The 12496-nt window shown below is 43.7% G+C and overlaps 1 protein-coding gene across 3 annotated transcripts in view; it reads left to right on the top strand.

Moving 5' to 3' along the window:
- Positions 1–12496, top strand: part of LOC308284627 (nucleoprotein TPR-like) — a 43237-nt gene that overhangs the window by 17538 nt on the left and 13203 nt on the right. For all 3 annotated transcript variants that reach the window (XM_080725308.1, XM_080725307.1, XM_080725306.1), the window contains exons 27-45: positions 1141–1288; positions 1495–1632; positions 2148–2279; positions 2416–2546; positions 3090–3300; positions 4471–4620; positions 4757–4870; positions 5526–5630; positions 5888–6100; positions 6199–6237; positions 6398–6586; positions 6841–6952; positions 7231–7424; positions 8006–8070; positions 8517–8740; positions 9234–9431; positions 10183–10295; positions 10711–10785; positions 11884–12084. In XM_080725308.1, the coding sequence (XP_080581434.1) occupies positions 1141–1288; positions 1495–1632; positions 2148–2279; positions 2416–2546; positions 3090–3300; positions 4471–4620; positions 4757–4870; positions 5526–5630; positions 5888–6100; positions 6199–6237; positions 6398–6586; positions 6841–6952; positions 7231–7424; positions 8006–8070; positions 8517–8740; positions 9234–9431; positions 10183–10295; positions 10711–10785; positions 11884–12084 (2752 nt within the window). The remainder of the gene's footprint in view (positions 1–1140; positions 1289–1494; positions 1633–2147; positions 2280–2415; positions 2547–3089; positions 3301–4470; positions 4621–4756; positions 4871–5525; positions 5631–5887; positions 6101–6198; positions 6238–6397; positions 6587–6840; positions 6953–7230; positions 7425–8005; positions 8071–8516; positions 8741–9233; positions 9432–10182; positions 10296–10710; positions 10786–11883; positions 12085–12496) is intronic.

Genomic DNA, 12496 nt, shown 5'->3' with positions numbered 1-12496 from the left:
GACCTTTCACTCTGTACTTAGTCTGCTCTTTTTCCCCTCTACACCAAAGCTCTTTGCCAAAAATAGCAGATCTGAAAGCTTGTAAATCTGTTATTTTTGGCTAAAGTTCTCAGAATATGGATGTTTTCAAGTGGTTAAGAGGAGAAAAAAAGTTTCGATCACTCAAAGATTTGGAGGAACCCCTGTAGTAACTCTGGGGACCACCTAGGGGTCCCGGACCCCCTATTGAAGACCCCTGCTTTAGTGAGATTCGAACCCAAGGCATTGAGCTTATGCTTAGGTGATTAGATGGGGTTAATAGTAGTTGGTTAGTAGTTTATATTCTTGATGTGGAAATGTATCGGTAGTAAGCAAGGGTTGAAGAATTCCTTCAGGGTGATAAAGACCCCTCCATTTCGCATTGGGGTCTAATCACCCTTTCTGGCTTTATTTCTCAACAATGGTCTGCTCACCATTCATTATCCTGCTTATTACACAACTACTTAATAAAGTAATTAATACACTGACACTCAATGTAAGAAAATAATTGAATTGGTAAAAGTATTTACTTTCTTACGGTAAAGAAAGATACTTTCCATTAGATTATGCCAGTCGGATGGCATAATGTGGCATATGTGTCGCATACACAAACTTTAGAAGGCAATGATCAATCAGGAATATGGGAAATGGGACAGATCCACGTTGATGACATGACTTTAGAGATACTGTGTACCGCTTTGCATGATTGTAGGGCAAAATCTGTAGGAGCAGTGTCCAAAAATGTGTTTTGCAAGAATCGGCCTCATGTTGGCGCTAGAAGAGGGCCATGTGAGAAATGAGGTTGTGGTTTGGCAGCCAAGGAGTGTGTGTGCAAAGTTTGGCATGGATAGGGGCAGCGGTGGCAGAGATATGAGTAGGGCAAATGTGTGATGTGACGTGTGACGGACAGACTGATAGACTGATAGACTGACAGACAGCCGGCGGAGGTTTTGATAGTAACTGGCCTATAATGATGTCATGAGAATTTTACTCTAAAAGCCTAGATGGTGCAGTTGTCCCAGATGTTTTAGTGAATGAGTCTGCTGTCAAATGTGCAAATACCACCAAATGCCCTTTGGGGGAAAAGAAAATCTAATGACTCTCTGTTCGTGTGTGTTGTAGGTTTGTGCGTCGTGAGAAGGAGATCGCTCTTATGCGTTGTGAGGTGTTGGAAGGAGAAGCTCTGCGCTGCGGACAGAGAGTTGAGCACCAGGACAGAGAACTGAAAGAACTACAAGATGCACTCAATGCTGAGAGAGAGAAGATGCAGGTAGGAGTAATGGATGAATGGAGGGGAGGGAATGATGGATGGACCAGAGGAAGCGTGTTCTGACCCACAGAAATATTAGCTACACCAAGTCAATAAAATTATTTGATTTGAATTGTATTAAGAATAAATGATCAATACTATTAATGACATCGACTGAAGGAGCCGAACCTGCCTCTCCCTCACTTTGTTCTCTTTCTGTCTATAAGGCTACAGCAAAGACGCTGTCCCGCCAGGAAGACCAGCTGAAGAGAATGGAGAACATCAATGTTCTTCAACAGAACAACAGAATGATGAAGATGGATAGAGACAAGCTGGAACAGGAACTACACCAATGTCAGGCTAAAGTAAGCCCCAACTTAACTTGCCGTTGTCTGCTATAATAATCCATCATCATAGTTAAACGTGGATTTAAAAAAAATAAGAAATATGAAACTATTCTTATTATAATGGCTAAAAAGAAAATAATTGCACCACTACAATAAAGTACTACAATGTGTTGATCTCTGATCCCTGAGCAAGCCACTCCTAACTGTACCCCTTTTTGCAGTGCAGTCTGATCCCCCCCATGCACTCATCATACCCGTCTAAGCAGCATCAGCTGGGTGAAGCTGTAGAAGCTGAATGTTAATACGTTTTCTTTTCTTTTTTTTTAAGCCAAACAAAAATAGACAGTGTTTAAAAAGTAAAAAATACTAGATGGCACAAATTACCTGTGATTTGACCTTAAATTGATGGCCTGAAGGTAGGGGTTCATATTTGTATAACAGGTTGGGTTACTTATCTGTCCAACATTACCTGATGTCTCAGATTCCCTGAGTTCTCTCTGTAGCTGACAGAATCTTTGTCTGTGTCTGGCCAGCTGACTAAACTCCAGTCAGACATCAGTCCACTGCAGCGGTCTCTGAATGTAATGACGGAGAAGAACGGATCTCTGCAGGCTGACAACAGACTCATGGAGGAGGACCTCAAACGATGGAAGACCAGGGCTCAGGTAAGTGTGTGTGTGTGAGTGTGTGTGTGGTGTGTGTGTGTGTGGTGTGTGTGTGTGTGTGATGTGACCCTACTGGTCAGTATTTTCTCCTTGATAGACTGACACTTGGTGTGTGTGTTCATATCCCTGCCTGCAGCAACTGGTGAGCCAGCAGAAGGACAGTGATGTTGAGGAGAAACAGAAACTCACCAATGAGAAAGAAGCGCAGCAGAGACGCATCACACAGCTAGCTGAAGAATCTGCCAAGCTGAAGACTGAACTGGCCAGGTAATGTTTTCGTACATTTTCCTGCCCACCCAGGGGTTTGAAACGTCCAGTGCATCTGACTTGACCGGGCACTCAAAAGAACACAAGAGGCCATATTTTAGGGCTGGGTCGCTGGCAGCGGAGAGTGATCTCTGTCGCTGCACCAGTAGGGAGAAAAACTAGATGAGATATCATGTTCCTACACCCTCCTGGTGAATCTACTCCTTGCCAGGGAAAAATAAGTGGCTAGTGACTTCCTTTGTATACGTGCTAGTCTACACGTCCCATATGACCAACTGTAGGGGTTAGCAGTGACAGGGATTACATGTGTGGGTAAAATAAGATTGGCATTACGATCAAAATGGAAGAAAAGGGGGGTAACTATTGAGGGGGAAAAATTACATTTTAAGATGTAAGATATTGGAGGATAAGCGCACACTGGCACAACACCGGTGCTCTGCTGTCAAACTGCACAACTACTGTAGTGACTTTCTGTCCATGGCTACAGATTCCAAGGAAGAGAGAAGCTGTTAATAAAAATGACTTCATGGTCTGTTTTTTTAGGTCCCATGCCAGCAGCAACCTGGCTCAGTCTCAGCTGCAGGGTCTCAGAGAGACTACGGCCAAGCTGACCTCAGAGAGAGACAGCGTGAAGAAAGAGATGGAGACTGTTAGCAACGACCTCCTGGAGAAGAACAAGACCATCGCACAGGTCAAGAAGATCGCACGCCGCTACAAGACCCAGTTTGAGGAGCTCAAAGTTCAGCATGACAAGGTGACGGTGTTGATTAAATCACATCAGGGGCTCCAGGCAATATGCACCAAGCTTGGCGAAAACACTGTTCAGAGTTCTGACATGACAATAGATGCCTTAATGGTCCACGTCACATTGATATAAACCAGCATGCGCACGCTGGTCGGCACCAAATGAACCCCACCGTTCATAGGATGCAATGGATGGCACTCGTGTTTAAAAATGCATTCCATCAAACTTTCAGATGCCGTTTTTCTCCCAGTGTGGAGGAAGAATGCTTAGGATTTTTACTGTAAATTCTCACTCTTGAAATATATAATCCTTAGTTTCTGTTGATTGTAAACAATAATAGCGATCAAAACAGTTGTCCTTCAAACCCCACCTCTATTCACCGTCATCAGAACAGAGGGAGCGCTCCTCGTCCTCATGATCACCAGAGCGTCTACTGCTCGCCCAGCTGCAGTCCATGAAGCCTAATTTATGCTCCGTCCTGCGACGGTGTCGCGCGCAGACCTCCAAGCTCAGAGCGGTTGCATTGGTGACGCGATGTAAGTTTGTATATCAGCTACTCTTGACGCGGAATACCGTTGCGCAATGAAGTATATATGTCTCGATAAGGGCGCACCCATGGGAGCACAAAAGAGGACGTTGAATAACCAGTGCTCCCCAAAGCAACAGGTTTGGGGATCTGTTGGGAATTGATTACATGATACAGTCAGCTGTGCATTCAGTCTCAATGTTTGTAAACAAATAATTGGCCTATACTCATACCAGGCGCCATGTTGGGGTACCGCTAGAGGCCACAGGCACAGTGTTGCTCCAAACTGTCCCAAACTTGGTACAAACACTGTTTAGAGGTCTGCCATAACAATACTCACACCAGGGGCCAAGTTATGGGCCCCGGGGGATACAGGCATAATCTGCACCAAACATGGCACAAATGCTGTTCAGGGGTCGGCCATGACAATAGTCACACCAGGGGCCTCGCCAGGGTCCCCCGGGGGCCACAGGCACACGGTTGCTCCAATCCTCACCAAACATAATAGTCTCGCCAAAAAAGAAAAGAAAAAAAAAGAAAAATACACGAGCATGAGCAGCAGAAATATAGGTGAGGTCTGGATTTGAAGGCCGCATAGCAGCCTGAAAATCTTTTTGTGATTGTGATGAGCTGTGCATGTCTGTGTGTTGTAGCTGGTTGAGGAGACTGCAGCCAAGGCAGGAAGTGAGGCGGGTCCGAGCCAGGAGGTGCAGCAGGAGTTGATACAGGTCAAGGAGGAGCTCAGCAAAGCCAAAGAGGAGCTCACCAAGAACAAAGAGGAGGTGCAGAAAAAACAGGAGGAGGTAACTAGCCATTTCAACTTATTCTAATTAAAATGTTTTTTAGGCTAATATTATTTGAAGTAGTATGTTCTTTAACAGTGGCTTTTGATTTAGTCTGTAACTCATTCTCTCCTACTGTACCTCCGCTTCCCTCCAGGCCCAGAAGTCCAAGCAGGAGTTGGAGGAAGCGCGTAAGGAGAGCCAACAGGCAAAGCAGCAGCTCCAGGAAGTCCAATCCCAGCAGACACAGAACCAGAGCCAGCTAACACAGGTACTAAACTAATCCAGTCGTTTTCAACCCTTTTCATATTATTAAGGTCCATTGTTTATTCGGCATTTGAGCCAAAGAATTGACATGTTCTAATTGTGTAGACTTCTTTTTAAGTAATGCAGATGTTTACAATAATTTCACTCTTGAGAGCGAAACATGAAACCAAATGGAGAGAACTCAAACAGGATAAAGGATAAACAAGTGATCATATTTTAAGTGATGATGCAAAGAAATGAGCAGAAAAAAATATTATGCTGTTAAACCCACCTGAAAATATATTTTCTGTTAAAGAGCTGGAGACACAGAGAGACCTCTGTTACTGGACAAACACTATACAGTAGCTATGACTACTGTCAGAATATAGAGCTTTAACCTTTTGAACATTTCTTGTTTGTTTGTCTAACACAAAAATATCACTTCCCCTACCTTTACATTTTACATTAAAATATCTTGGGATGATATGCCACCATGAAATAACCACCCACGCTTCTCAGTGGGGGAACTCATCTTCATATGGCACTAGTCAAGATTTCTCTGTAGCAGAGTATGGAGAGTGTCCAACCACAACTGATCATTTAAAATCATAGACAAATTAATTAATTAGGAAATGTTGCTGTCCTACTTCTGTAATATGTGTCTTTACTCTGTACTGTAGGTACAGTCCCAGCTGACTCAAACACAGACACAACTCCAGCAGAACCAGAACCAGCTCACTCAAAGTCAGAAAGAACTTCAACAGGCCAAGACCCAAACGCAGCAGGTAACAATATATTGTCTGTAAATTCAACATGGCACGCTGTAATCTTCCAGAACCAGTTTTCTCCGGATTCTGTGCAAAAGCTATGGTTTTCATCGCAGTAATCCTTGTAATAACGTTGAGCTGCTCTTGTTTGAGAAAGAATACATACAACAAAGGTTAGCTGCCCGACATTATCTCATGGTCCAAATTGCCCGAGTTGACCCCATCTAATGTATTTGTTACAACAAAGTCTAATCTGTGTTATCCTGTATCTACAGGTGCAGAACCAGTTGAAATCGGCCCAGTCTCTTGCCCAGGCCCGTCAGAACCAGATCCAGCAAGTCCAAAGGGAGCTCCAACAGGCTAAGGAAGCCCTTCAGCAGAACCTAGGCAAACAGAAAGAGCTGCAGCAGAGCCAAGCATCCAGTCAACAGACTCACAACCAGGAAGTCACCACCCTTAAGACCTCGCTCAGCCAATCGGAGAGCAAAGTAAGGGAGCCTGTCTCTGTTTCTGTGTTCTTTCTCTGGATTGTTCCAGTGCTGTTGGTGTTGGAACATGGAATTTCACTTTTTTTTCCTTCTCATAGGTGACTGAGCTGCAGGGAGAACGTGACAACCTGCAGAAGGTAAGGAAACCCGTGCAAATTGTGTTTTGTTGTCTTACGTCTCCTCGATATTGAAAATCGACCAAGGACCATCTCTCCTCAATGCTCCGCTCTCTCATTGAACTCCCCTCATGCATCTCTCTCATCCTCTTTCACCCTACCTCATTCTTCCCTGTTTTAGACTGTGGGCGAACGTGAAGCAGATATCAGCCGGCTGCAGGAGCAGTTGGCCGAGGCTAACCAGGCCGTTGAAGCTAGTCGAGCTAGCCAGTCTGCTCAGGGCTCCCAGCCAGTCCCAGCCAGTGATGCTAACAGTGCTAGTGATGATAACAAGGCACAACAGGAGGAGCTGGCTAAACTCAGACAGGAGGTATTGTACATGTTTATTCATGGATGTTGTGAAACGGTGGGGCATATTACCAGTATCTAACACATGCCTACATTTATGGAAGAGTGTTTTTGACTTTACATACAGTATGTATGGTATGTATGGTACTGGCTCAACTCGACACTACTCGATTGTTCTCACTTCCTTTCATTTTCATTGAGCAAAATCAGATGTTGGTTTAGAGCAGAACCACCCTGGCCAGAGAGTGGAGTTCTAACATGGTTGTTGTCTTGTAGCTGGCGGAGCGTACCAGCAGAGAGGAGCAGCTCCGACAGCAGATGTCTGAGAAGGAAGAAAAGACCAAGAAGATTTTAGTGGTAGCCAAGACTAAAATCGGCCATCTGAACAGTGAGTTCTCTCTCTCTCTCTCACACTCACTCACTCACTCACTCACTCACTCACTCACTCACTCACTCACTCGGAACAATTACTCTAGATAACACACAAAAAAGACCAAAATCAACCATAAACGGTTTACACACACATGCACAAGGCCAAAATCAACCATCTGAGGAATTACAATAGTTTAAACACACAGCGACCAACACACATTAGTTACAGTAAGTACCGGTAATGTCAATAGTAATTGTATTCCCCTTTGAGAACATATCGATGGCTTCTTCCAGGTGTCAAGGAGCAGCAGTCTAAAGAGATTGAGGAGTTGAAACAGACCAGGGAGGAGCAGGATGTGCGAATGAGTGCCCTGAAGTCCCAGTATGAAGGACGGCTCCTCCGACAGGACAGAGAGCTCAGGGAGCTGAGGGAGACGCAGGCGCACGCTGAACCAAGAGAGGAACCCCAGGAACAGAGCACATCTAAGGTTGCAGCACCATGCACTACGCCAGTGGTTCTCAACCATTTCAGGCCACGACCCCCAAAATAATCATATTTTAACTGGGTACCCCCCCCCCCCCACCCTGACGAGCACTAAGAGTTGAGGAATGACATTGTGTATAATACAGTATATAATTTTATACAGTGTATAATACGGTAATCTACATGCTCACAACGCCTCGCAACGCATGATCGGCTATTTTCACAATTCCTGCCTCTAATATTCATCAACTTAGCCATTGTTTAATTTGTCATTTTAGAGGTATTAAAAAGTCTTTAAATTGTCACTCTAGAAATGTGCAGATACCCTCTATACACTTACTTATACTGTTGAGAGAGAAAACAATGTTGCACATTAAGCTAATCATCTGGGGACCCCCTGGGGGTCCCAACCCACATGTTGAGAACCACTGCACTATGCAGTTGATGTCACTGTGATTCACCAATAAGTAACCCTGCGTACTAAGTGTACTTCATAAGATCACACAGTGTGACTGTCATTTCAGTCAACATGCCATGCTATCATGCCTTCAAAGTGTTCATAAAGGTATGTGCTTGTGTGTGTAGGATCAGTCCAGACCAGGCGACCAGAGACAGATGTCTCTGAAAAGCTCCGCTCAAGACAGAGGGAGGTAAAAGACACACAGACAACAGACAGATTATATGGTTACGTGTTGGCTGCTGAATGTTGCAATAATTGAACATTTTAAATTGCCTAATTTTATTATTAAATATGTCTCTAGATGTTTAATTTAAACATGTGACAAAGTACAAGTTTAGCCTTGAGGGCTGTCCACATCTATAAATAAAACGATAATGCTGTAAGCATTCACTGAACCGTAAGGTTTGTAAACATGAACGTTAGTGATGATTTGAGTTGCCCTGTAAATTCTGATGGATTTTGATTGATGGAACAGCCATTCTGATAGAACAGTCGTGCTATCTTTCATCAAATAACTCTGAAAGTGACCCGATATCGTTCGCCACTGTCATTGATGTTATAGTTGTGGCGTGAACTCTGCCATACACGTCATTGACGTGGACAGCACTTTAATTGTGAACTTCCTGTCTCCGTCAGCTCCAGTCTGTCTGACCCTCCAACGGCCAACATCCGCCCCACCACTAGCACACCATCGCCCAGCAACAAACCAAGCCCCTCCCCTAGCAGCAAGCCAAGCCAAGCCCCTGGCAACAAGGCCACACCCCGCGCCAGCATCCGGCCCATGGTTACCCCGGCGACTTTGTCCGTGCCGACACCCACTGCCACTGTCATGCCAACCACACAGACTGACAGCCAGGAGGGTAAGAGATGGACAGAGAGAGAAGGGGACTGAATTCAGGGGGGGGGGGAAATAAAGCATATCGTCGCTGTCGGATGAAAACCTTGTATGTCCAAAACCGTTCGTTTTGCATTTTTCATTTTAAAAATGATTTAAACTAGTGAAAACAGCCGATCTACAAGCACACAACGCCTCGCACCGCGAGGCGTTGTGTGCTTGTAGATCTGCTGTTTTCACTACTTTTGTGCGACGGCCTTGTATGATGAAGCAGGGCTTTGCTTTGCGAAAGAACAGACAAATTTGAAACTTGGAGATACGAGGTTTTCATCCGACAGCGACGATATGTAAACATCTGGTAGAATTAATAAATACGTTTCTACTAGACAAGATCCCAGACTAGAAGCTGTGTATGTTTGTTCCTGTAATATGTCTTTCTCACCAATAATATGTGTGTACCAGCTGTTGAAGGATGTGTATAAATAATATGAATGTAATGTGTGTTTGTATGTGTGCAGCGTTGATCAGTGCCAGTGGCACTGTGCACTCCACCAGCCCTAGTCTTGGCACTGCGCCCACCACTTCCTTGGCTCAGTCAACAAGTTCCCAAGCCACAGCCTTTGTCCAACCCACCCAGCATGAAGCAACCAATCAGGAAGCAGGGTCCAGTATAGAGGCAGAGCAGCCTTCCACATCCTCTGTTCTGATTGGAACAGGTGAGTTCAGTGGAAGAGGGGCCCAAGAAGACAACCTCTTAAGCCCCTTTTCGACTGCAGCTTTAGCACCACACTACACAACACTACACCGCACCACATAAAAATATCTACATTTTCCATTACACAAAAGTACCCCTATCGGTAAGAAACAGATTGACCCTTTTAACTGTGATTATAATACAATATAAATTTGTATTACAACTATCCTAAATTATAATACACTATAATGGATTATAACTGTGATTATAATGCACTATACATTATTATTGTATTACTATGATAATTATAATACTATACTAGATTATAATAGTGGTTTATAACACAATAGAATCTATTATCATGTATTACAACTATATCCTGGTGGTCTAAATGAAAAGTCAGTGAGTGATCAGTCATTTGGCCCGGTTTAGCCTAGCTCAGACCTACTCTAGATTGGATACTTTATAGTACCACGTTTAGTACCGCTTTCACACCACTCTACCCAGGTCAATTACTTGACCGCGGCCTGTCTCATCCTCCGACCGTGCATAACAGTATGTCTGCTTAATGCCTAAATTGTAGCAAACAAGGAATGTTGTCAACATACTGATACAAGAGGCAAATTGAACAAACTGTGTGTGTGTGTGTGTGTGTGTGTGTGTGTGTGTGTGTGTGTGTGTGTGTGTGTGTGTGTGTGTGTGTGTGTGTGTGTGTGTGTGTGTGTGTGTGTGTGTGTGTGTGTGTGTGTGTGTGTGTGTGTGTGCGTGAACAGGACCAAAGCGAGGTAGAGAGGATGATGAGGGCGGAGCAGAGAGTTCTCAGACGGTCTTAGACAGGCCTCCTTCCACCAAGAAGTTACGGCTGCGACAAACGATAACACTACAGGTACAGTATACACTACACTACACTCTCTCTCGCTCACACACACACACACACATAATGTTATTGTTATAATGTTATTATCATTCTTGTCTTCTTTATTCAACTGCTATATATTTGCATGTATAATGTTCTTGGTGTATTATTGATTTGGTTCAATATGTATGTGTAGTGTGTACCTACCAGAATTCCTTTTTGTTGTTATTTAATGACACAAAACTCAAGTCATCCATATTCACACAGTGGAGTTTCCCCACCCTCAAGTATGACATAGGCGTTTTGAGTTAATACAACCAGGAGACATTTCCTGCATCACTCACTGCACATATACAGACTTCAGAGACACACACGTTCACCAAGAAAATACAAATTATTTTACGGTTTGTGTTTCAATTTGGCTGTGTGTGTGTGTGTGTTCCAGGAAGAGGAGGATGAGGGCATGGAAGGAGACCTGGATGACGAGAGGGACAGGCAGGATTCAGCAGACAATAGTCAGGTGAGTGTCTCCCAGGGTTAGGGTTACCTTATTAAAAGAGTAGATGTATTCTCCTGTGTTCTGGTGAATTTATAATTTGTTGTGTTTTTCATAATTTTATTAGGCTTGCTTTACTCGCATTGGAAAATAATTTCATCAATTAAAACGCAAAAAGTAGGTGTACAGAATTTGATTTGATAACTGAAGCGATATGTAAGACCCATCTGTACTAATAGCCTATTAACTACTTACTGTAAGTGAATATATCTGTGTGATTCATGCACTGCCCACACCCCTTAACCCTCTAAGGCCCAAATATAGAAATACTTGAAATAAAAAATTGAAAAAAATCAGATGGTGTTGTAGGAGTCCTAATAAGAGGAAAATGTGATGTTTTAAAAAAAAAAATGTTTTTGTAAGGTTTTATAGCCATAAATCATAAATCATAAATCATGCTCTAATTTACATATGGGGGATATTTTTCACAATAATAACATATGTACATGTTCTAGACATTCTAATGATCACCAAAAAAAATAGTACAGGCATTTTACTTATGTTCTTGTGAGGAATATCTTCCATGAAAAAGTGAGATGATGTTCGTCAAAACTCTGGAATGTCAGCGGGTGTGGCGGGTGTGAATGTCAGCCCCTGTGGGGGGTATTTATATGCAAATATTGTGGCCAATGGCATTGTAATACTAAACAATAGAATCCAATGGTGATGTTTAGGTGGTAGGGGGAGCTAAAATAAAATGATTTATTTTAGCCCCCAGACCAATAAAATGGTCTGGGGGTCCTCCCCCATAACAATTTGAACATAGTACAGTAGATGTATTTTCCTGTGTTCTGGTGAATTTTTGGAGTTTGATACCAAATCCAGGAGAAATGACATGTGTTACCACGCAAAGCCACGGTAATCCCCCAATCCAGGAGAAATTCAGGAGAAATGACAATTCAGGAGCATGGCAGGAGATGGGGTCAAAATTCAGGAGACTCCTGCCGAATTCAGGAGTGTTGGCAACCCTGGGTCTCCCTTTAGAAGGACCCCTAAGGCCCCATTAGTCCCACATCTCCGTGCATGCTCCACTTCACCCACACAATGGTCATTTGTGTCTAGGAGCTGCCAGAGGAGGGTTTTCCGGTGCTGCTTGCTGAGGATGAGGAGGATGACGAAGGGGGCGTGTCCCAGTCTGTCCCCACTGATCCCATGACGCCACAGGAACGTGACGTCATCGTGATTGACACAGACAGCGAGAGCCGTGAGAGCAAAGAGGAAGAAGAGAGGGAGGAAGATGGAGAGGAGGAAGAGGAGGAGGAGGTTGTTATCTACTCTGTACCTGTACTCTGTTCTACTATATTGGTCTCATTTGTTTGTTCGTTCTACTGTCTTCTTCGCTGTATTGGCATCTCTTCTATTATGTTCTATATACTCTCTTCTCTTTTCTTCTGTTCTGCTGTATTGCTTTTTCTTCTATTCTGTTCTACTATTTGCCAGACCCATGAAATGGGTAGGCCTACATAAGCAAATGTCGGTCTGTCCCTTTTCTATATAAAGGGTATATATGATGATGACATGATGATGACATGCCTACAAAAGGCATGATGTCATAAATGATGATGACAGACAGGGGGTTGGCAGGACAGACAGTCTGGCACAACCAGGTTGACCTGGTCTATTTTCTCTCTAATTGTGGGCTCGCTGAAAGATGAGACAAGTACAGTATGTTATA

Source organism: Nannobrachium achirus (genome assembly GCF_963921795.1).
Source record: "Nannobrachium achirus genome assembly, chromosome: 5".
NCBI lineage: Eukaryota > Metazoa > Chordata > Actinopteri > Myctophiformes > Myctophidae > Nannobrachium > Nannobrachium achirus.
Note: the sequence above shows the minus strand (reverse complement) of the source record. Positions and strands in the feature narration are given on the sequence as shown.